General features: G+C 45.5%; 1 protein-coding gene across 1 annotated transcript; it reads left to right on the top strand.

The window, feature by feature from the left end:
- The first annotated feature begins 182 nt into the window (after positions 1–182).
- Positions 183–21,135, top strand: sap30bp (SAP30 binding protein). Its single transcript, XM_064323299.1, has 11 exons — positions 183–342; positions 1,568–1,683; positions 4,391–4,438; positions 10,100–10,142; positions 14,186–14,274; positions 17,149–17,240; positions 17,714–17,774; positions 18,580–18,631; positions 18,736–18,794; positions 19,557–19,641; positions 20,094–21,135. The coding sequence occupies exons 1-11, from the start codon at positions 255–257 to the stop codon at positions 20,270–20,272; spliced, it is 912 nt and encodes a 303-aa protein (XP_064179369.1). The 5' UTR covers positions 183–254; the 3' UTR covers positions 20,273–21,135.
- Positions 21,136–21,353: the final 218 nt, after the last annotated feature.

Below are 21,353 nucleotides of genomic sequence, written 5' to 3'. Positions count from 1 at the left end.
AAGAGCTATTTACGTGTATTTATTTCTTAAATCGTGTGCTTTCTTCCTCCTATTTTAAACCAGAGAGCGTTGTTGGACCCACAGAACTAAAACTTGTGCTTTCAACCAAACCTACAACACACGTCTTCCACCTTTGTTTACGCCAGGGGGAGATGGCGCTTTGTTTTGAGTCACAGGTTCTTTTTCAAATACACCAAAGAGCATGCGCAAAGGAATGGCCAAATGACACCAAAGTTGTGCGACTCATAACAGCAATGGCGAGCGGAAAAAAGAGTGTTCCCTTGTCTTCGTTGGCGGTTTACGATTCGGATCCCGATTCCGATGCAGAGGCCGGAGAAACAGGTAGGACTCGGTCGCAGCTATTTGGTGAGACTAGGACCACAGTGTTTTACCTTAGTGTATCCTTGCGGTTTATTAGTTCAGTGGAAGCTTGGTCCGCACACCGCACATGGAATCAAGATGTCACTAGTATTCCTAGTAACGTTCGCTATCTAGTTAGCTAGTTAAAATACCTATTATAATACCAACAACGTTACTAGCTATGAAGCTAACTTAACTAACCAGTTAGCTAACTTTACTAAGCAAGCGGGAAAGGTACGAATTCACATATTCAGTTGTTTAGTTTATCTTGTGAATGATGAGGGCAGATCTCCTGGTTGACTATTGTAGTTGAGCCACCAGCGTTAATTTGCCAGTTGACTAACGTCGATGGAAGTAACACTAGCTTGTAAATTAACATTGTAAACCTATTCCATTCTCAAACTATGCCAGGGAGCTGCGTATTTAACTATTCCCACGAAGATACCTACGAAGTGAAATTTTCAGCTTCCTTAAATGTCAAGAGTTTACCTAGTGGCATGTTAGAACAGGGGTTCCAATACTTTTTAATCTTTTCGCCAAAAAATGACCAGTTTATAGCTGTGTACATATAGCTAGACTTCGCTTCAGTACACTAGTTGCCATATATTGAAACGTGTGTCCTAATGTCATAATATCATAGATTTGTACAGTACTGTATGAATTCGAGGTTTACTGGAAAGTCTGCACGTCGATTATGACATTAAAATTGATATCTGCATAAAAATGATGACCTCAATGGTCGTCTTCAAGAAAATCCTGGTTTTGGAGCCCTGGCATAAATGAGTTGTGTAATCCGTGCATATAACAACAGAAACCAATTTCCCAACTCTTATTGCTAATCGTTGAAAGTTGAAAAACAGTCACTGGTTATATTTTTGGCTAACAAATTGACTACCACAATCAGCCTTATCAATCTGAACTACAGCTAGCAAGTGAAGGAGGTTCAAAGTAACATATAGTTATAGTAGCCATTGCTGTTGTGCCTGGGTTGAAATCCAAAAACTCCACATTCCTTTAACTGCATGTAATGAAAATTTGGGAGCTGCCTGGCTAAGTTTCATGGCATATTTTTTGCACTAGTACTCAGTGCTGATGAGATTAGAGTGACCGGTCATACTATAATCAGGCCAGCCCAGGTTGAGACTTTACCTACAGTGTTCCTGCTTTTGTGATGGACACTGAATACGAGGCATATTGTGTTTTTCAGAGATCCATGGTGGGCTTGTGTCAGCCAGCTATGGGGATGATGATGTCAACCGGATGGAGGAGGGTGAAGGAAGGGACTCTGCAGACGAGGACAGCGGTGACAGCTCCAGGAATTCGGTCAGTCGGACTGTTTCTGGGCAGTGGCTTCCAATGCCTTTTTGTGGTTGTTGGTAAAAAGAAGACACACTTGGTTTTCTCCTTTTAATAATATATTGAGTGGAATTCAGACAAATACAGCACACTAATGCGTATGGGGGTGCATTGAAGTGCTATGGTGTCCTGTGCACAGTCAGAGACCTACATTTCAGCTGAAGTTATGTGTAGATAGTGAATATCATTTGGTAAAATTCAGGCATATTCCACCCAAAATAGCAGAATCTCATTACTGACAGTTTCATCCAAAACAATATTGGAGGGCCGGTATATATGTCAGTGTAAGAGTATATGCCAAACATGCAGTAGCACGCTTGTATTAGCTGTGACTGCAATGCTGATGATTGGCAATGCAGAAATTAACAGAATTAAGCATCCAACTGCAGGGCTGCCTGCATCTGTTCTGAATTGAGTGTTAAAAAATTAAAATTGGTGGATAATATTTGGTTTAAAAATGAAAGTGCTTACAGTAACAGTGATATTCACACCCTTGACAAAGCTTAACAAAAACTGTATAAAATAAGTAAAATAACTGTATACTGCAAGTACAAGCTTTTTCTCAAACGTCAAACTAATTCTCAAACGTGGAATGACGTATACTTCAGTAATGCTAAAATAACTTTATTTTTCTCAGATTACAAGTGTAAACTTGTTTCAGTTGTTTTTATTGGAAACTCCTTGCTGATGTGCTCAAAGATGATAAGCTCCAAGAAAATGATTTTATTTCATCCCTTGATGCCTCTATTGGAAGAAATACAGTCAGTGTGGATGGAAGGTGGCATGTGGGTGTTGCTGGTCTTGAGTAGAACTCAACCGATTGTATCATAAAAACCATGTCATCAGCACCCCAAAAGCACCCCCTTCTGTGCTGGCCATGGCTGTTTTAATTTGTATGATTCTTCCCTGGCTTTTGGGGCCAATAGTCACAGATGAACTGTAATGACATCAGTACTTTCACTTCTATATACTGTTCTATGATGTATGTTCTTTGGTACTACAAATAGGCAATTTAATTATGTTGTTCTGTAATTATGCTTCTGCGTCCTTTCCTGTGCTCATACTGCGTGTATGTTGCCTGGAGTTATTCGAAACAATGCAAGGTGGAAAGGCCATAGCTGCTCACATAATTGTCATGAATACAAAATACAGCAGGAAACTTTGAACTAGAGGTGGTGATGCATTTAATTAGGTTATTAATGCTGTGTGTGATGCAGTCAGTGGCTAATTACACAACACGCTTCTCACTTCTGCCTGACAGACTAATTGCAAGGTTGGATGTGTTGCATTGTTTGTTTAAATGTAAAACTTTTTTTGAGCTAGCTAATTTCCCACCCTCTTCCGCCCCCCCCCCCTCCCCCCACCATTTGAAAAATGCATTATTGCACCACAACTTCCAAGTCAAGGTTACTCATCTATTGCTGTACTGTATAAGTTTCAAATCAAAGTGGAGTGTGAAGTCTGCAGAAGAGCTTCGCTTGTGCCTAGTGCCTTTTTGTTATGTCATGAAAAATATGGTAATAAATGCTGCAGACCAGCAAAAAAGAAAAACATGGGCGAAGAGCTTGTTTCTGTACTCTGGATTGTGCAGTGTAGGCCATTTAAATTAATTTCTGGATAACTTTTGGAGTACAGTTGAGCACTGCGTCATACAAGTAGCTAATCCGGGCTGTGCTTTTTAGAGCCTGTAATCCACTTTTGAATGGCTGTTTGTGAGGGAGGCTTTTGTTGCGTGTGTGTGCGCACGTGCGTGTCTGCGTGCACGTGTATGTATGTGATCAGGATGTGTATGTGTAAGGATGCAGGTGTCATTAAATTCTGCATAATTAGGGGTAAATGAGTGTATAGTTATAGAGCGGCATTTAAGGGTGAGCTGTCCAGCAGCACCCAGTTTTAAGTGTTTGAGTGTAATGCTCTTTTGTGTACATGTTCAGTGTGTGTGTGTGTGCGTGCGTGCATGTGTGTGTGCGCGTGTGAACGCGTGCGTATGTGTGTGTGCGTGTGCGTGTGTGCGGTGCTTGTGTTGCGAGCGTGTGCACGCACATGTGCTTGTGTGTGTGTATGTGTGTAAATGGACTGCATTTTTATTGCGCTTTTATCCAAAGCGCTTTACAATTGATGCCTCTCATTTGCCAGAGCAGTTAGGGGTTAGGTGTCTTGCTCAAGGACACTTCGACACACCCAGGGCGGGGTTTGAACCGGCAACCCTCCGACTGCCAGACAATCGGTCTTACCTCCTGAGCTATGTCACCCCGTTTTGCTGTCTGTTTTGCTTTGTGTTTTGTGCGTTTTGCTGTCTACATTCATATCGCAGATTGGTTCAGTTTCAGGCCCTTAATGCAGCAACCAGATCAAGTGTATAAGGAAGCATTAGTGAGAGGTTATATAACCTGTCTGTAGGAAATAAGGGAAAACGTGTTAATTATTGTACAAGGAACAGACGAAAGATCACTCTGTCTTTTTTTCATCAACTTATTCAATGTTTTTTTTAAACTTAAGTTGTATGCAGAATGATTTGCAGTGGGCTCCTTTGCACTGTTAAGTGTTATTGCGCATAGAAAGATCAGTGTTGGTTGGGGAAATTTGCCTCTGCCCTGTGTTCAGTGACATTCCCCAACACCCCCGCCCCCCCCACCACCTGTGGTTTTAACCCTTTGCATTCTTGTCTTTGTAGGAAGAGGACGAATCAGACCTTGAGGGGGGAGACCAAGATGATTTTAAGGTATTTGAAACCCCCTTGTTTGAGGCTCCTAGTGACCTGAAAAAAGGAAGGGGGTGTAGATGTGTGGGAAGTAGCCACATTTGGAGAGCACTGAAAAGAAGCCTGCAGTTATTTTATTACAGAGAAAAAGTCCACTAGGTGGAGCACTTGATTTAGATTTGAAGCCTTTTCTGGAGGCCATTTCCGGGCATATTTATGGCTGTATACAGAGGTATTCAGAGGACCTATGTCTCCAAGCTTCACATTTAATCTTGCCCAGTTTTAGGTGTGTGGAAGCAGGATTGTACCATTACATTATAGTGAGAGGTTAATGAGAGGGAAATGTGACTGTTTTTGTTGACTAAGTGTAAAAGAAATTGATGTGCCAATATGGTCTATAATATAAGTTTGAGTGTGAATGTATGTATGCCTATATGCACTAACGTACATATCTGTATTTGTATGTAAATATAAAGGCCTTTTTATAGGTATGATTTTTGTTGTGAGCATACCTGCGTTTTTCCACATTAGCCATGACAGATAAATATATAGTTCTACACAGACCATATGGACTGTACATGTTTCCCTATTATTTTAATTTGGGGAATGTAAAGATGCAGGGATATGCTATATGCATTTTTATTTTATTTTTTATTTTGAGCTCACTGGCTACTGATGAGCTAAAAATATTGTTTTCTTTATCAGTCATTTATAGAAGCAGCTATTTGAAGGAGAATGTCATGGTGGTGGGCTTTAGTGTTGGTGTTTTCTCTTGGCTGCCTTTTATTATTATTATTATTATTATTATTATTGTTATTATTGTTGTTGTTATTTGTATATATATAAAAAGTAGTACTTTCTGTGAAATCCCGTTTTGACTGAGGCTGTTTCCTGCCCTGCCTTTGTGGTGGAGGTGGCTGGGTGTGACGCAGAGAGGCGTGGCTGTGTGTCTGCGCTCTCCCTGTGGAGCTGCCGGCCGTGGGGAGCTGCCTTCAGAGAGCAGGGGAGGGGGACAGGGCCTCAGAGGTGCGGGAGGGGCAGCGGTGCTGTTGGAACTGGCACCTGCCTGACTCTGATAGCCCGCTGCATCTTTATCAGGGAGGGATTTTATTTTCACAGGCCGGGCTCACTGGGGCCGCTTTGCTGGTAGGAGTTTGGGTTTGTCTGCAGCCTTCCTGCCCTCAGCCTGTTTGTGTTGGACAGAGGCACTGCTGATTGCACGGGCCGCCCGCGGAGCTGGCTGCACTCTGGGAGCCGGGGGGCTCAGCGCTCTGGCTTTGTTGCTAAAGTAGTTCTGGGCAAAGCCAAAAGCTGAGCAGGTCCAGGCATCGGGGGTCCTAGTAGCCCACCTTCCCCAGCTCTGATAAGTATGGGCACCAGACATGAGGCTGCTAAGCCTACATTCTAGCATAACAGCATGCAACTCTTATTTTATGAGGTCGTTCTCAATCACAATGAACACGGGACGGGGAAAAGCAAGGGAGGACAATTGCTGTACTTTTTTTTTGTTTTTTTACCCCCCCCCCCTTTAGGACTGGTTCAAGTTTATTTAAGACAAATGAAAGAAACCTCAGGGGTTAAAGCAACAAAAGATCCAAGTGCGGCGACGCGCTCGTGCTGCTGAGCTTCTGAAACACACCCACGCAGGTTTATTGCTGCGAGCGATTAGGAAATGGGTCGAGCGGTTGCGCAACTCCGCTTTATGTACGTGGCTCTGCCGCCTTGCTCTCGCAGGCAGGAAGTGGAGCCCTTTCCCCGCTCTGCAGCGCTTCAGCGCTGTGCGTCACCTCTGCACATCACAGCTCCTCACGCGCGCTATTCACACGCCAGATAAATCGTTTAAATGTGTCAGACGCGCTCGTGCTTCTGCAGCCGTTTAGCGCCTGCTGGAGAGTCGGTGTGAATGGCTCGGTATCTGCAGGCTGCCCAGTGAAAGCACCTGCCAGCGCTTCTGCAGCAGCTTCTAGCGCCCTGTCGCATTTGAGAGTTCCCAGCGTCCTCTGCAGGCTGTGTCCTCTCCGGGGCCCGGAGCGCTGGTAAACAAACAGAAGGGCTGCAGTGGTAATCTGCAGCCACTCTGTTCTGCTGCTGGATCGCACAAATGCACAAAACATGTCTGCTGTTGATAAAAATTGTCAGTTAAAAAGCCCTTTGTAGTCAAAGGATGGGAAAGGTAGTACGAACGCGATGTCGGGTTTAAAATATTTTCTGTACACATTTAGTTTTTTAGGAGCCGGTTAGTGCGCGTGTCCTCATTCTGCTTTGTGTGTGTATAGACACCAATGTTGATGGTGCTCTCTGTCAAAATGGAGCCTACTGCATCAGAAGCTCTTCTCGCTGATTCCGGTGCGTTCTGGAGTCTGTTTTGTCAACTCCTCATTCAGCCCTCAAAATGGCTGCCCTCCCCTTGGTGCTTTGAACAAGCCGTGCTATTCAAAATTGGCCTAAGCAAACTGGTCTCTACCAGCTCCAGTTTTCCTTGGCTGGCAGAGTGATGCATTTCCTCTCCTTGTGGAGAGCAGCCTGAGGAACAAAGAGCAACAGCAGGGAGAGAGAGAGGCTCATTTCCACATTTTTCAGTTCACTGTCTCACATCGGGGTAGGGGAGAAAAGATGACCCCCAACCACCCCCCCCCCGCCCCCTTAAAAAGCCACAAAGCAATACCAGGGAATGGAGGCAGTTTCACGGAATTGCGAGTTGAATCGATGCTGTTGGATTTCATGGGCATAGTGCTATTGTGGGCAGTGGCAGTGTGATTCAAAAAAATATGTTTGTTTATTGATTTACTGTACACCTGCTCCTGCTCCCCGCCAGACCCCTTAAAATTACCCCCCCCCCCCCTTACTGCGACTCCCCTTTATCCCCAGTCACTTGGTACTTCCCCTTCTCCCTCCCCTCCAGGGCAATGCTTGGATGTGCCCCCGCAGTTGCTAGGTAACAGGGTGGCAGTATTGTGTGGCATACTGAGGTATGTGTGTGAGAGAGAATGAGTCGCTGAGTGAATGGGAGCACTGTTCCCCTCTGCTGAACCCTTGTGATGCCCAGAGTCTTGGCATGGAAAGGCAACCTTTCAGAATCAGCACTGATTACCCCACCCCACCCCCACCCTTGCATAGTTTGTTGTCTTAGAAGGATCCAGTCTCTCTGTTATACTCTGAGAACTTACATGCTGGATAACAGCACTGGAAACCTCACTAGAAAGTGAATATATTAAGGCTGTTAAAGGATAATAAGACCCAACCTGGGTCTTATTTTCGTAGTATTTCCCATCATTCCTATCGTTAATGAACAGTGAAGCAGCTGTGTGAAATACTGTCAGAACCGATAGGAATGATGGAAAATACTAAGAAAATAAGGGTCTGGTTGAAAGAAACTCATTTAATGTAAAAACCTTTTCGGTGGCTTTCTCAGACCCATGAGGCTGAGAGCTTATCTGACAGCCTGCCCTCAGAGAGGTGGAGTGGGCTCAGAGCACTGGTTTGCCAGTAATATGTTACCTGTTCTTCTATTTGAATCTTTGTGAAATATCTGTCATCACCGTAATTATGCCTTTTAGCCTAATTGTTCTGCTTTTTGTATGTCTAAATGAAATCCACTGTTGAGGTGGTGTTTTTCTCTCATGCAGTTTAGCCTGCCAACCTGCCAACTTGCTGATTTGCTATATAGCTGTGCCCTGAAATATTGGCACAGTTAGCTAAATGAACAGAAAATTTATTGGCAGAGACAACGATGGGTAGCGTTCAGTTGCTGGCTGCATCAACTAATGTCCACAAAAATAGCGTAGGACGGAAACTAGCCCTAGCATTCGCCTGTTTCTGTTATTTAGCAGGCTGCATCAACACAAGATGTCGAACCGGCCCCCACACTGGTAACATTCAGATTTCCATTAGCCACCCATTTGTGCATTTATTGCTTTATTAAATCATTTCCGTTTTCCGCCCCCTAATATAATCTCAGGTAGAATAAAATATTTTATAATCGCTGGCATCATGTGGCTTTATCAACACGTAGCTATGAGCTGTCGCTTAATGTTCCGGCTGTGCGTTGGCTGCTGGCGCGCTGTTGCTGTGCCGAGTCACAGCTTGTTCCGCTGCAGAGCGATTTGTGCTCAGGGCTTAGATAAGCATGAGTCACACCTAAGCGGTGACCCCGCCCTGTTACACAGCATGCCTGGCCCTGAGCTGTGGGTGCCCGGTGCCAGCCACCTCTTCCCCCGAGGGGCCGTTCACTGGTTAGAGGAACCGCATGCTTAAGAAATATACTGTAGACTGGAATATACAACCTGTCCCAGGTGAGAGGTGTTTGACTAATTTCACATTCTTATTTCACACAACATGCACAATGTCTTGTCTACTTTTGCCAGAAGTTTAGTGGCTGAGTTGACGGACAAGCGGATTATTTTATTAGTATAACTGGCACACTTACTGTTAGTAACATTAAGCAACTAGCTTATGTGGCTTTGCATTGTGGGATTTATTCCCCTAATGTAAATGGCATGTTGCAGTTGCCTGCCAAAGACAAATACAACAAATACAACTCTGTGAACATCCATCCATCCATTATCTATACCCACTTATCCCGGGCAGGGTCATGGGGGTGCTGGAGCCTATCCCAGCATGCATTGGGCGAGAGGCAGGAATACACCCTGGACAGGCTGACAATCTGTTGCAGGGCACACACACCATCCACTCACCATTTACTCACACACTCATACCTGTGGGCAATTTAGAGTCTCCAATTAGCCTACCTGCATGTCTTTGGACTGTGGGAGGGACTCTGAACACATTTTAAAATTTCAATGGTAGTGTATCATCATTTACAAATGAAGGTAAGGGCAGTCACCATATCTCAAGGGTTATAATGTGTCCAAGAAGCAAGATTTCCTCAGTCCTGATATTAGGACTCTGCCGTGCCCACACACTGTGAGTGACAGGTAAAGATGCGTGGGCCCAGATAGATCAGAGTTCTGATAAATTCCACCCCTGGCCCCGGTAGTTGGTCACAAAAGTGAGCACTGCACAATAATTTCCCAACATAAGATTGATGTATAGATCATACCGTCACAGTGTCCTGAGGGCCACTTGTCGCTCTTGTGACATGTAGTCCTTGCAATGACTGAACACAGTCCGTCTTATTTATGTATTTATGTACTGTAATCATGTGATGAAGATAGATATGTATCTTCAGCTGAAAGATAACGGTAAGTTAAATGTTTTTGCAGAAGCCCACCGACCCTGAGTGGGATATGATGGCCCCAACAGTCAGTCTGCACTCGGTTCACACACCTCCTGCTTTTCCTGTCTGCTGACCTGCTTCTGATAGGACCCGGATTGACTTTAACTGCTGCTGTATTGGCAGCGTTATTTCCATGTCTCGAGTCAACATTAGTCTCCTTACAACGTTGGTAAAGACATTCATGACTGCTGATGCCATTGCCATTTGCTGTGGATTCCATGCTTAACCATGTGACCATCCATTTTGTAGGTATCCCCAGCCATACAATAAAGTATGACTGCGCATCCTCAGTCCTGTCTGATATTACTACCATTGACTTGTTCCCCCGACAGATTCTTCACAGCAGGAGTTTTGGCTGGGATGCATTGAGTCTTAGACTGCCCGACCGTTGTCACCTTTCTTGCCCTAATGACTGAAAGCCTGCTCTTAACTGTGCTTTGTTCTAGGAAATTTCGGAAAGTGAGAAGAGAGACCCCAACGAACTGGTCGGTGAGTAGGCTGCGTTTACATCAACCCCAGGCGCCGTGCGTTGCGCGCGCCCTTAGCTGCTGGCACGTGCGTCAGGTCCACGTTGTCTGTGCGTCTGTCTGTGTGGCCGCGGTTCGTTCGCGACCAGAGTAGGCTTGGTTGTCAGACGGTGAAGTCATTGTCTGAGGTTGAGTCTTCCTCAGGGGACGCAGGTTACAAAGGTGCAGACTCCTCCTGGTTCTGCGTCACATGCCAGTGCCGAGTGCTGTTTGAGTTTGTGAATGATTAGCTACTGGGCGCGCTCAGCGGCGGCGCGCGCGTGACCGTCCCGAGGCCGCTGAGCAGGACGCCGGTGCGGTGGTGTAAGTTTGGAAGGTGGGGGGCAGTCCTCGGGGTACTCCCTGTTAGGCGGCGGACCGGCCGCATGGTGAGGTGAGGCGTGGCGTTATGCGTCACGCTGTCCTTCCGCAGCCGGGTGTGAGAGGTCCACCGGCTGTGAATCACCGCGGCTGCGTCCGCATCCCGCCCTTCTGCCGGGCGCAGGAAGCGCTGTGTGCGCGTGTCACCTGGTACGGAGCGCCAGTCAGTCAAACCCACAGCCGCCGCAGGCGTGCTCCCGCCAGAGCTCCACCCTGCCGTCTGGGCCTCGCTCGCTGCTTTTCCAGCCCATGCCTGTCCTTTCACGCGCGTCACGTGGTTTTAAATTTCACTCCTGCGCACCACAGTTGGATTAATTTATAACTCAGGCACTCCTTGTTTGCTCACTTTCTAACTGGCTGGGCTGTTAAGCTCCTTATGAAATCCCAATTAGGCCAGTGTGTTTTGAGATTGGTTGGTGTTAATTCCAACCAAAGTTTGCAAAAATCGAATTGAATTGGAAAACAAAAAAGGGGAAGCAGTTTTGTCTCGTGCACCGCTTGGCTTTTATGACAGTCAAAGAGTTGGAATGTGGACTGGCGGGTTGGGGAGGGGAGGGGGGGGTGGGGGGGTGGGGGGCTGAATTTCAGTAATTTGATGTACCAAACACAAAGAGGGAGCAAAATGCTGGAATTTTCTTGTAAAGGTCTGGGGAGAGGATTTTGAAGATCGGCTTTGTTCGGGGCACACAAAGGCGGCACTGATTTGGGCATTCTCTTCAGCCTTTTCATTGGTCCGCGAGCGCCTGCGGTCAGTCCGTCTGGCTCGGCTGCGCGCGCGTGCGTGCGTGCGTGCGTGCTGTGTGTGGGGACACTGTCACTGAGCGCTGGGCAGTGTGAAAACACGCCGCGCCGTCCGGGCCTGTGCCCTCATATGTCACTCGCCCTACACTCAACTGGAGGCAGGACCCTGCGGAAGTCCAACATATGCACCCAGGGCATAGTCTACTTCCTTCTGTGCCACACTGTCCTTTCACTGAGATCTTCTCTGCGGTTTTATGACTCGGATAAATGTGCACAGATCAGCACTGGCCGTGCTGCATTTATTTATTTATTTTTGGTAACAGAATGTTCTAGAATGTTCTAGAATGTTTTAGAATGTTCTGTCGTAATTGCAGATGTGAAATGGGGCTTAGAAAAAAATCAGTAAGAAAAGAGAAGCTCTATACAGAGTGTGTCAGGTGCTGCTTAGGCAAGAAGAAACAATTTCAAGGTGCAAAGTGTAACTAAAAATGAACCTTGGGTGTGTGCATTTCAGGTTCTGGACTTGTACAACACAAGTACGGGACGGTGACATTTGTGAATTTTAATAATTGGCTTTTAGTCAACAGTGCATTTATTATTTATATTTATTTTATTCACCATATTCACAGTGGATTACATGCACGCTTGCATATTGTAGTACACATAAGCCAATATAGATCCATATCTTCTGTGTTGTGTCTGCCTTTGTCCGTTGTTTATGTATATTTACAGACATGCATAAATGCACATGCATTTGTTCAATTTCTCTATCTTCCCAGAAATATGAATTCATTCACCTGGGTCACCTAGAATCTGCGAGGAGATGAAATCTTCACACTATTTGTGGGGTCAGGCTCAGTGAGTGGCTCTCTGGTTGTCAGGAGGGGAGCGAGGCAATTTGGCGTGAAATGTGAGGAATTGTTGAACTCATTTTCCTGTTTTCTGTCAGACTCGTATTACAGCGCTGTGCCCGTTACTGTCTGTGAGGCGGGGAAGTGCTTCTCCACGTCTCGGCGATGTCCTCCTTTCAGTGTGCCGTGCTAGAGGCCATTTCCTCCCACCTCTTCCTTTACTTTCAACAACCCGCTGGAAGTTTTCAGAGTTTATGTAACTTTTAAGAAGCTTACAGCTGGGTCCTGCTTTACCGTTCTTCTTAATAGTCCTCGGTGTGTTAATGTCCTGTTTCCACCGTTGATAGAGGAACGTGCAGCTTGTGCTTAGCGTCGGCCAAAATGCATGAATAAGCAGCATTCACTGGAAGCTCTGGTGTGGAGCGCGGTTCTGCCCGGCTCGCTGGGTGCACAAACGGCCCACACCTGAGACATTGTGTCAGGAGCTGCGGGGTTTGTTTGCTTTGGAGATTTCACCAAGTCACACGCGTTCTAGTCAGCTGCTCGTAGGTGCGCGAGAGAATTTTTAGTTGTGTTTGTGATCAACTCATTTGAACTCTGGATGCCGGAATAGCAAGGAGTGGATGTGATTTGTGAGAGCTGTTTCACAAGGAAAACAATCCAGTGCGTCTATCAGATAATGTTCCACACACACACACTAGGGCAGGCAGAGATCGCGCCTTTGGCGGCGTGTTTCAGTCGGGGAATGTGCTGTTATATTCAGCAGAAGTCGTCGGACTTGCCTGGTCAGGTCTGGAGAGGGAGAGGGAAAGGCAGGGGTATTTCATATCCTGCAGGCAGTGTTATTTCTCCTGTTCTGCAGTGTGAAGCCCGGTCAAGGGAGTGCCTGTGGGCTGGGAGCCAGGGGAGGGCGAGGCTGAGGAGGCATAGGCCAAGTCTAAGGATTTTGGGAGTGACTACCTGAGTTAGAGGCACTTTTTCAGCCTAGGGGGTGGGGAGGAGGGGAAGCTGAGGTCAGCACCTACCTGTCTGGACTGGAATGTTTTGTGTGCATGGAGCAGGATATTGCATTGGTCTATTGGAAACAAATTCCATTTAAAAAAATTTTTTTTTTTTTTTTTAATAAAGCCGAAATATCTTAACATCCTATCCTCCTGGCAAATTCCATATGAAATTGAACTAAAAACATAGAAGCCTTTGGTAAAGAAAAGCATTCTTACTGCTCGTCTTTCACATAAAGGAATGAATGGTAAGATAAGATAAGCAATGACTGAGAAACTCCGGTCCATTTAAACCGGTGAATAGTGCTTTACTCGCCGCTGTCTAGAGCTGATGCAGGTTAGTCGGAAGTCCGTCTGAGCTATATACATGTGTATTTATTTCTACCATCTAGGTAACTTTTACCAGTGGGGTTGCCCTTCTAAACCTTTTGTCTTACACCTGATGAACCTGGAACATACCCAGGAATGCCATGCAGACGTGGTTTGTCTCAGCACAAAATGCACGAATGAAGGACCCTGTTACCTTAGTTTCAGCAGAAAGGGGGAGTGGGTGAGGTTGGGGAGGATTTGACATTAGCCCGTTTGTAGGAGTTCTTTGCGTGCTGTGGAGAGGGGGGAGAAAGTGTTCAGGGTCCAGGCTGGCTGGACAGATGGGAATGCAGACTGACACGCGTTAATGGCAGAGCTGCAGTTAGGAGCAGAACAGGGCAGCGCAGCGCCCTCCCAGCACAAGCCCTGACACACCCAGACTGGGTGGGGCCGAGGCCTCCTCATTCCAAGCCTTTCTCCTCTCGTCATGATGGTGGTTGCAAAAGAGCCTGGCAAAACCCCTTACACTGCCCCATCTGGAATAGCTTCATATTGAAAAATGTATCATAACTTCTGTTTTAACAATACTCTGCTCACTCCTCCTTATTTGTCAGAATGCTAACGTTTACCCTTGTAGAGTCTTCACATGTATTCCTAGTCTGGGTTGTGCTTTTAATTCTGTATGTATGAATAAAGCCGGTCATTGCGCAAGACTGAGCGTTTCCTACTTCTGCTGCTTCCAGCCCAGTTTTCAGAAACGGTGAGGAACATGTCACCGGATGATATCCGGATCCCACCCGAGCCGCCAGGACGCTGTTCCAACCACCTACAGGTGAGTGCTGCCCGCCCACACGCTGAGCTGGGGCAGACCTGGAGAATGCCCCAAATGCAGCTCGGGCCACTCTGGTTGGCTGGAGCCAGGAAACAGGAAACTGGTCATCATTCAATAATTTAGTTTTTTTTTTTCTTCTGGTATGCAGGTGCAATCAAGCCCTTGTCTGTTTTATTGATGTTCTCAGACGTTAGTCACTGAGCTGTCCGATTCCTGGCACATTCCATTGGTTCCTAATTGAGTTGTGCATTGATTCAGGTTAGCAGCAAGATGAACGCTGCCACACACAATGTGGAGAGCCAGAGTCAGAGAAGTTGTTTGTATATTTGAGAGTAATTTTGTTGTTCACGTGGAGGAATCTGTCTTCCTGTTTTGGGTAAAACTCCAAAAGTGATTGAATTATTTTAAAATTTCTGTCCCACCTACCCAGTTGCCTCATATTAGAACAGTTGAAATTAAACAAATTCTTGAATAACCGTTCCAGCTTAGGAAGGAAAGAGGCCGTTGTTTGGGCGTGTGTGTCTGCATCTGTGCGGGTATTTTAGCTGGAGGCTGATTTGGCAGCGGGGCCTGGCTCTAACGTATCCCTGGGAGGCTGGAAACACAATGGCCTCCAGGTAGTAAAGGGGCACTCTCAGCCCTCTGACAAACTTGAGAGCTGAGCCAAGTCTCTGTATTGTCAGATAAGCAGAACAAAGAGCCCTTGGAAAACTTCCTGTAGAATTATTGAACAACCTATAGTAAATCTGCCTCTCCTGGCAGATATTTTTTTAATGAGAAAATGCTGTAATCAGCACCTGGCATGTTGGTTTCTTTAAGTTCTCCAAGAGTTTGACGCATATGGTCAGGTTCTGTGAACTTTTAGCCAATCCCCTGCTGTTTATTTGTCCTTGTGACCTGTGCTTCACACCAGAGTCCCAGGGTAATGATGTCACAGTCAAATGCAGTCAGTTAAGCAAAATGTTACTGTGAAGGTTTCAATACTCTTCTATTCCTTATTGAAATAACAAAGTCAAACAAATGATTGTCCATTTTTAGCATTATTATAGAAATGTATTTTCATTTTTATTTATTCATTTTTTGTGTTCACGAAGGTTGAACTTTTCATTTATGGCTTTTCATGAGTTTATACCAATATGCCTAAAGTCCACAAACTCATTTGGAAAGACTTATTGCCTAAAATTTGGAAAGACTTGATGCATGAAACCTAATGAACTGACAGGAATAAAACAAATCGACGGAATAAAAAAAATTGACATTCTTGCTGGTCAAAAATGATACCTTTATATACCATTATATATATGGAATTTACATTAAAACAGTAGGTTGTTTTGCCATACTTCACACTGTGTTTATCCAAAAGAAGGGAATAATGTAGATCAAATAGTTTTTCCAGTATTTCTTGCAAACCACTGTTTTCATTTTACTTTGATAGTAATGCTATTGTAGCAATGACATGGACTGCAGGACTCAGAATATGATAACATACGATACAATAGCATGATACTATTTTGCGTTCCTCTGTGTTCTGCACTCCCTGGTATCTCCTGCTGGGGCTGTTTGCTTCTGAATATTCATTTCCAGCTCATTGTCATATACTGCCGAACGTGGGCCAAGGTCAACAACTGTATTGAATTTTGTTTGCTGGTGCTTTATTTTTTTTGTTGACCTCATATGAATTTGAAGTGGTGGCCCAGACTAAATAAAGCATATCAGTTGAATATAACGCTCAGGTAATATTAGACCTTTATGAATCAGAGTGAATCATAGTCTGTCCTTGTCACTGCTTTGGGTGGGCCTACGCATGCTATTCTGTTGACTCCTTCAGCTTCCCTCAGTACTCCACCACTTTGTTATAAAGCAGCCTTTTCTTTTTTTGCATTATTTATTAATTAGGAGGTACTAATTGATTTAAATACTGATCATTTACACACTGATATTTTTATTATTTTTCATTCACACCTCTGGGTATTTCTTGTGAAGCTTTTCACCCCACGTGGTCTGAACCAGTGAGTGTCTGATTCTAGGTTTGCTGTGCTCATCATAACGGCCCATTGCTGCTCGCGGGTGTAGAGGAGCAGGGCCCTGCATCCGCGCTCCGTGGCAGAGATGCCGTTTGAAGTGGCCGCGGCCGGGCGTGGCAGAAACGCACGCCCCCCCACCCCACCCCCCTTCCCCGCGGTGCTGCAGGGCCCTGCCCTCGGCTCCGCTCTTTTGTCTGTGTCCTCATGACTAACATCCTGCCCCTCAAGCCCAATGACTGCCCCACTGCAGAGGAAGGGCTGGGCCGTGCTTTTCCAAATAAAAACGTTTCGTTGTTAGGGCACGGGCAGCGCACAAATTTGGCCCGTGGGGTTTCCTGTTATTTGCCCGCCCGGCCCTTTCGCTCCTCTTTCACAAATTTTTCTTCTCACGTCTTCATATCGCAGCCCCTTTTTAGAGTAGATGTACATCTGGAATTGCCGTCACCTGTCCATCTGCTCTGATGATTTATCGCCGAGGGCAACGCGGCGAGCGGAAAGACGGATTAGGCCTAGGCCTGCGCCAGTTTCTGGGGTCTCGCTTGAGCCTGCTCGTCAAATATAGCCCCCAGGTATCAGAAATGGTGATCGCACAATGACCCCATTCAGAGCGCTCTGCTGGCTGTATACAGTGCTGCTTGGGCGAGCTTCGTGTTTACGTCCTGACCACAAGCCCTTCTCTTTCATGAGCAGACAGACAGACAGCACACTGACATGCAGACCGGTGGACAGAGAGACATGCTTAGAAATGCGAGACTGCCAGCCATGCACTGTTGGGAGGGAAAGTCCCACCGGAAAGTCCTGGTCGTAAACTACTGTTGGGACAGAAATTTATTGTTGGTTTTCTTGACAGGAGAAGATCCATAAACTTTATGAACGTAAATTACACGGTGACTTTGACACAAACAGCCACATCCAGAAGAAGAAGGAGTTTCGCAATCCCAGGTGTGTCACCCGATTATCTGTTGGTGGCAGTCTTATTTCCATCGGTCATATGCAATAGATAAAGGTTTATGAAGTAATGTTGATATTGGCGTGACACATGAATTTCAGTGACTGTAGCTATGATTTTCAAAACTAATAATGGGCCGCTTGAACCAATTGGTTCACACTAAAACCTTTTTTTGTGCCAAGAAATCACCAACTGAAAAAATCACCAATAAATTCTTACATGAGGTTACATACAACTAAGCCAAAAAGCCCAGTTGACTCAATTTTGTGTGATTGTAAGGCAGTAATGTTGGTAGGGTACTTTTGTCAGCAATGCATATTTATACTGATAACCTGAAGTAGTTGTGAGTCCTCTGTGCAAGTAGCTCTCTTGTAGTGCTGTTCATTATTTAGCAGCAATGGCAGTTTCCCAGGCTGTGTGTTTGTGTGATCTTCCGTATCTGTGAGTAACCCTGTGTGTTTTTCAGCATTTACGAGAAACTTATTCAGTACTGTGGCATTGATGAGCTTGGAACCAACTATCCAAAGGTAAAGGTTTATATTGTTTACATTCATCTGAACAGTCTCATTGAAGAGAGAAAACGTCCTATTTTAAATTTGAAGTGAATATCCTTGCACATATGGCCTACTAAAGCAGCATAATTGCTAGCAAACTTTCTGTAAGAGAAAGTTCTGTAAGGTGCCGTTCATTAGGTCTTCTGGTGCTTTACCAAAAGCTGTCTTGGGTTGCTGCAACGATTGTGGTTATCCTAAGTAGAATGTAGAATTTTCTGTAACTTGCTTTCACTTTCAGTTCAATATGGCTATGAATACATTTCAGTTTCCAGCATGTTCTTTCAATTCAGAAAAGCTTTTGGTGAGGGGTGTGCTCTGTAGTATTGTTGTCATGTATTGTATTGCGTAGTTATCTCTTAAAGTGACCTCTGTTTTCCCTGAGTTGTCATAATAAACTTTCAAAGGCACACTCTCATTGTTGACCATTGGGACAGAAAACTCCATGCCCATATTGGCTATTTATGTTTTTGAAAGTAAAAGTGCAGCTATCACAGAATGGGAGTAGGAGAGTTTTTATATAAGTATTAAAATAATTATAGCACCCTGACACAATTATGTTTCTGCAGTCTGATCATAAATTACTCAGGTAACTGAATACATATTCCCATTTTAATTTTATTTTAATTTGATGTCTGTAAGAGAGTGTCTAAGGCATCATTTTTTGTGGATTGTGGTATAACAAGATGATATTGAAGTTGTAAGATGACTTTCAGTGATACTGGAGAGGTGAAATCTGAAGGAAGGAATGTGAATCCTGTTTCTCTTCCTTTCCCCTCAGGACATGTTTGATCCGCATGGCTGGTCTGAGGACTCTTATTATGAAGCTCTAGGTAGAGTAAGCAGGTCCCTGCATATTTTCCTTTTTCAGGATCTTTCTTGGCTGCTGTTTGCCCCCCGTGGTCTTTGTTCAGTGTGCATCTGTTTCTCCTTATAGCCAAAGCTCAGAAAGTGGAGATGGACAAGCTTGAGAAGGCTAAAAAGGAGCGGACCAAGGTGAGTGCCCTGAGGCACTTCCCTGTTCACTCGTACAAAGAACACTGAGCTGTAACATCTCATTATTAACACACTGAAATTAGCTGAGCTGTGTACTGCACAAATGTTACACGCCATGTATGCATTTTTTGTATGCCTTTGCTTTCCCAGTAATCACATAGAGCGCTTATGATTCACCCCCTGAATATTTCCATCATGCACAGTGATTGTCATAGGAATTGACTTTGTTGTATTCCTGCATACTTTTTTGTATTCCACTCTATGTGGTTTTTCTCTGTTATGTCTCCTCCTGTTTCTCTCTCATCACCAAGGATGATGAGAAAGTACAAGTTGTAACAAGCTCTGTTTTCTTAATATTTACTCCCGTCACCACTGAAATACAGAAATGCGTGTGCTTGTGCGTACATCTGGGGGCAAGTTTTAACAGCTCAAGCCTCTTCGCTGCTGTTTACCATCATCAAGATTTTTACAGAGTCAAAGGATGTAGAAAAAGGGTGGGGAACGTTCTGTAGGTGTGCGAAGTTGTCCAAAAAGCTAATTCCAGAGGCTATGAAAAGTCATTACCTGCATGCATAGGAAGCTGCCTAGTACAAAGTGTACATCGCAGCAAGCCAGGAAGAAGTGGAGAAGTGCGTGTTTTCACAGGCTGCTATTGAGAGTTTTGGCTCCCTGGATTGACGAGGACATGTACTGGGAGGGATGAATTGGAGGTTTTGAGTCATGTTTGAACTGCTATGGCAACCGCTGACATGTTTGTTTCAGATCGAGTTTGTGACGGGCACTAAGAAGGGCACAACCACCAATGCTGCGGCCCCCACTACCAACACAGCCAGCACCACGGCAACAGGTGTGAGCCTGTCCTGTGTGGACTTGTGCCTTGTCACAGCTTTACTGTTCTTTAATTCTGCTTTGCTTAAAGATGATACTCCCGTTGAACAGAGCCCCTGTTTTTAGCCTTAAAGTTCAAATTCTTGGTCTTTTTCGTGATAAATGGTAAATGGACTGCATTTATATAGCGCTTTTATCCAAAGCGCTTTACAATTGATGCCTCTCACTCGCCAGAGCAGTTAGGGGTTAGGTGTCTTGCTCAAGGACACTTCGACACGCCCAGGGCGGGGTTTGAATCGGCAACCCTCCGACTGCCAGACAATCGGTCTTACCTCCTGAGCTATGTCGCCCCATGCTATGTCTTGATCTTTTCATGCTCAGATATTTCTCTGGATGCTATAACTGGGTGCTGTGCAGAGATGCCGCTGTCTAAAGCCTCTTTCCCTCCTCCTCCTGCTTCTCGCCCTGCAGAGGCCCAGAAGAGGAAGAGCAAGTGGGACTCGGCCGTCCCGGTGACACTGGCGCAGCCAGCGCTGCTCACCACCACTGCCACTCTCCCCGGCGTCGTCTCGGTCACCACCACCGCCAGCGGCACCAAGACTACGGTCATCTCTGCGGTCGGCACCATCCTCAAGAAGGCCAAGCAGTGAGACGGCGTGGCGTGGCGGGGCATGGTGGTGTGGGGCGGGGCAGCGAGTCTGTGTAAAGGCCTGTGTGGTGCAGCCGCTGTTTTGGAAGTGGAGGGGAGACTCTGGAGGCGCCATCGCCACGCCACCCCTGCTGGCCCGATCTGCCCGAGCACGACGCTGATCACGGAACACTTCTGTCTGAACACTCCCCCCCCGCCCAGCTCCACTCTTTCTCCCACGTCATCTAATTTGTCTCTAACAGCCCCTTTCGCTTCTCGCTGAGTACTGAATAGCCCTCTGTCAGGTTTGCGAGTTACAAGCCCTGGAAAGCAGACAGGAGCGGCATCGGAAGCGCCTGGTTTAATTTGTCTCTGCTCAGGAATCTAGAAATGGGAAGTCGATCCATCTTACCGTTAAAATCTTCTCACTGTTGTGTATATTTATGTAGTTATATTGGCCGATGGCGGTGGGGTCACATCATCTGTATTTTTATAGACATTACAGGTTTCAGCTCAGTTCTGGGATGAATCTGCTGTTAAGAGATTGGGTTCCTGTTTAAACCGGTCCACCTGCCTCCTGATCTGTTGGCTTGTACATCAGTCTTGGACCCCCCACTCTTATTTTTTTCTTTTTATAATTCTTTTGTCCTGGCAGTGAAACAGAGCGTCTGACAAGGTGTCTGACACAATTGGAGAGAGGGTGCTTGGGGGGGAAATCACTGCTGTTAAAAGACACCTTTTGAAAATGTTGGAATCAAGTGTGTTCGTATTTTTGTCTCATTTTAATTGTTACTGGGATTCTACGCCCTGGTAGTATTTTTACACATGTATATACTGCTTACTGTCAGTAAGGGAAATAAAAAAAACTCCATACCTTCTTTACAACTGACCGTCCTTTTGTTCGGCTTCCAGGGTTATCTTTTTCTTTACTTCCTCCATCCTCTCAACCGCTGTGCCAGCTTCTCGCTGGCTGTGCTGGACATTCTGTTCCCGGGGTCTCATGTGGTAATCCTGCATTCTCCAGAGAAAATGTCTTTTTCCAGGGAATATTTATATGATGACCATTATTCCCCTAAACACAGCAGGCTGTTGTATTTGGACCA

Source organism: Anguilla rostrata, chromosome 2 (assembly GCF_018555375.3).
Source record: "Anguilla rostrata isolate EN2019 chromosome 2, ASM1855537v3, whole genome shotgun sequence".
In the NCBI taxonomy this organism is placed as follows: Eukaryota; Metazoa; Chordata; class Actinopteri; order Anguilliformes; family Anguillidae; genus Anguilla; species Anguilla rostrata.
Note: the sequence above shows the minus strand (reverse complement) of the source record. Positions and strands in the feature narration are given on the sequence as shown.

Coding starts and splice junctions, on each gene's coding strand:
- sap30bp (XM_064323299.1), top strand. CDS start 255: ATGGCGAGCGGAAAAAAGAGTGTTCCCTTGTCTTCGTTGGCGGTTTAC. Junction 10,143..14,185: donor AGACCCCAACGAACTGGTCG/GTGAGTAGGCTG, acceptor TGCTGCTTCCAG/CCCAGTTTTCAGAAACGGTG. Junction 18,795..19,556: donor CTAAAAAGGAGCGGACCAAG/GTGAGTGCCCTG, acceptor TGTTTGTTTCAG/ATCGAGTTTGTGACGGGCAC.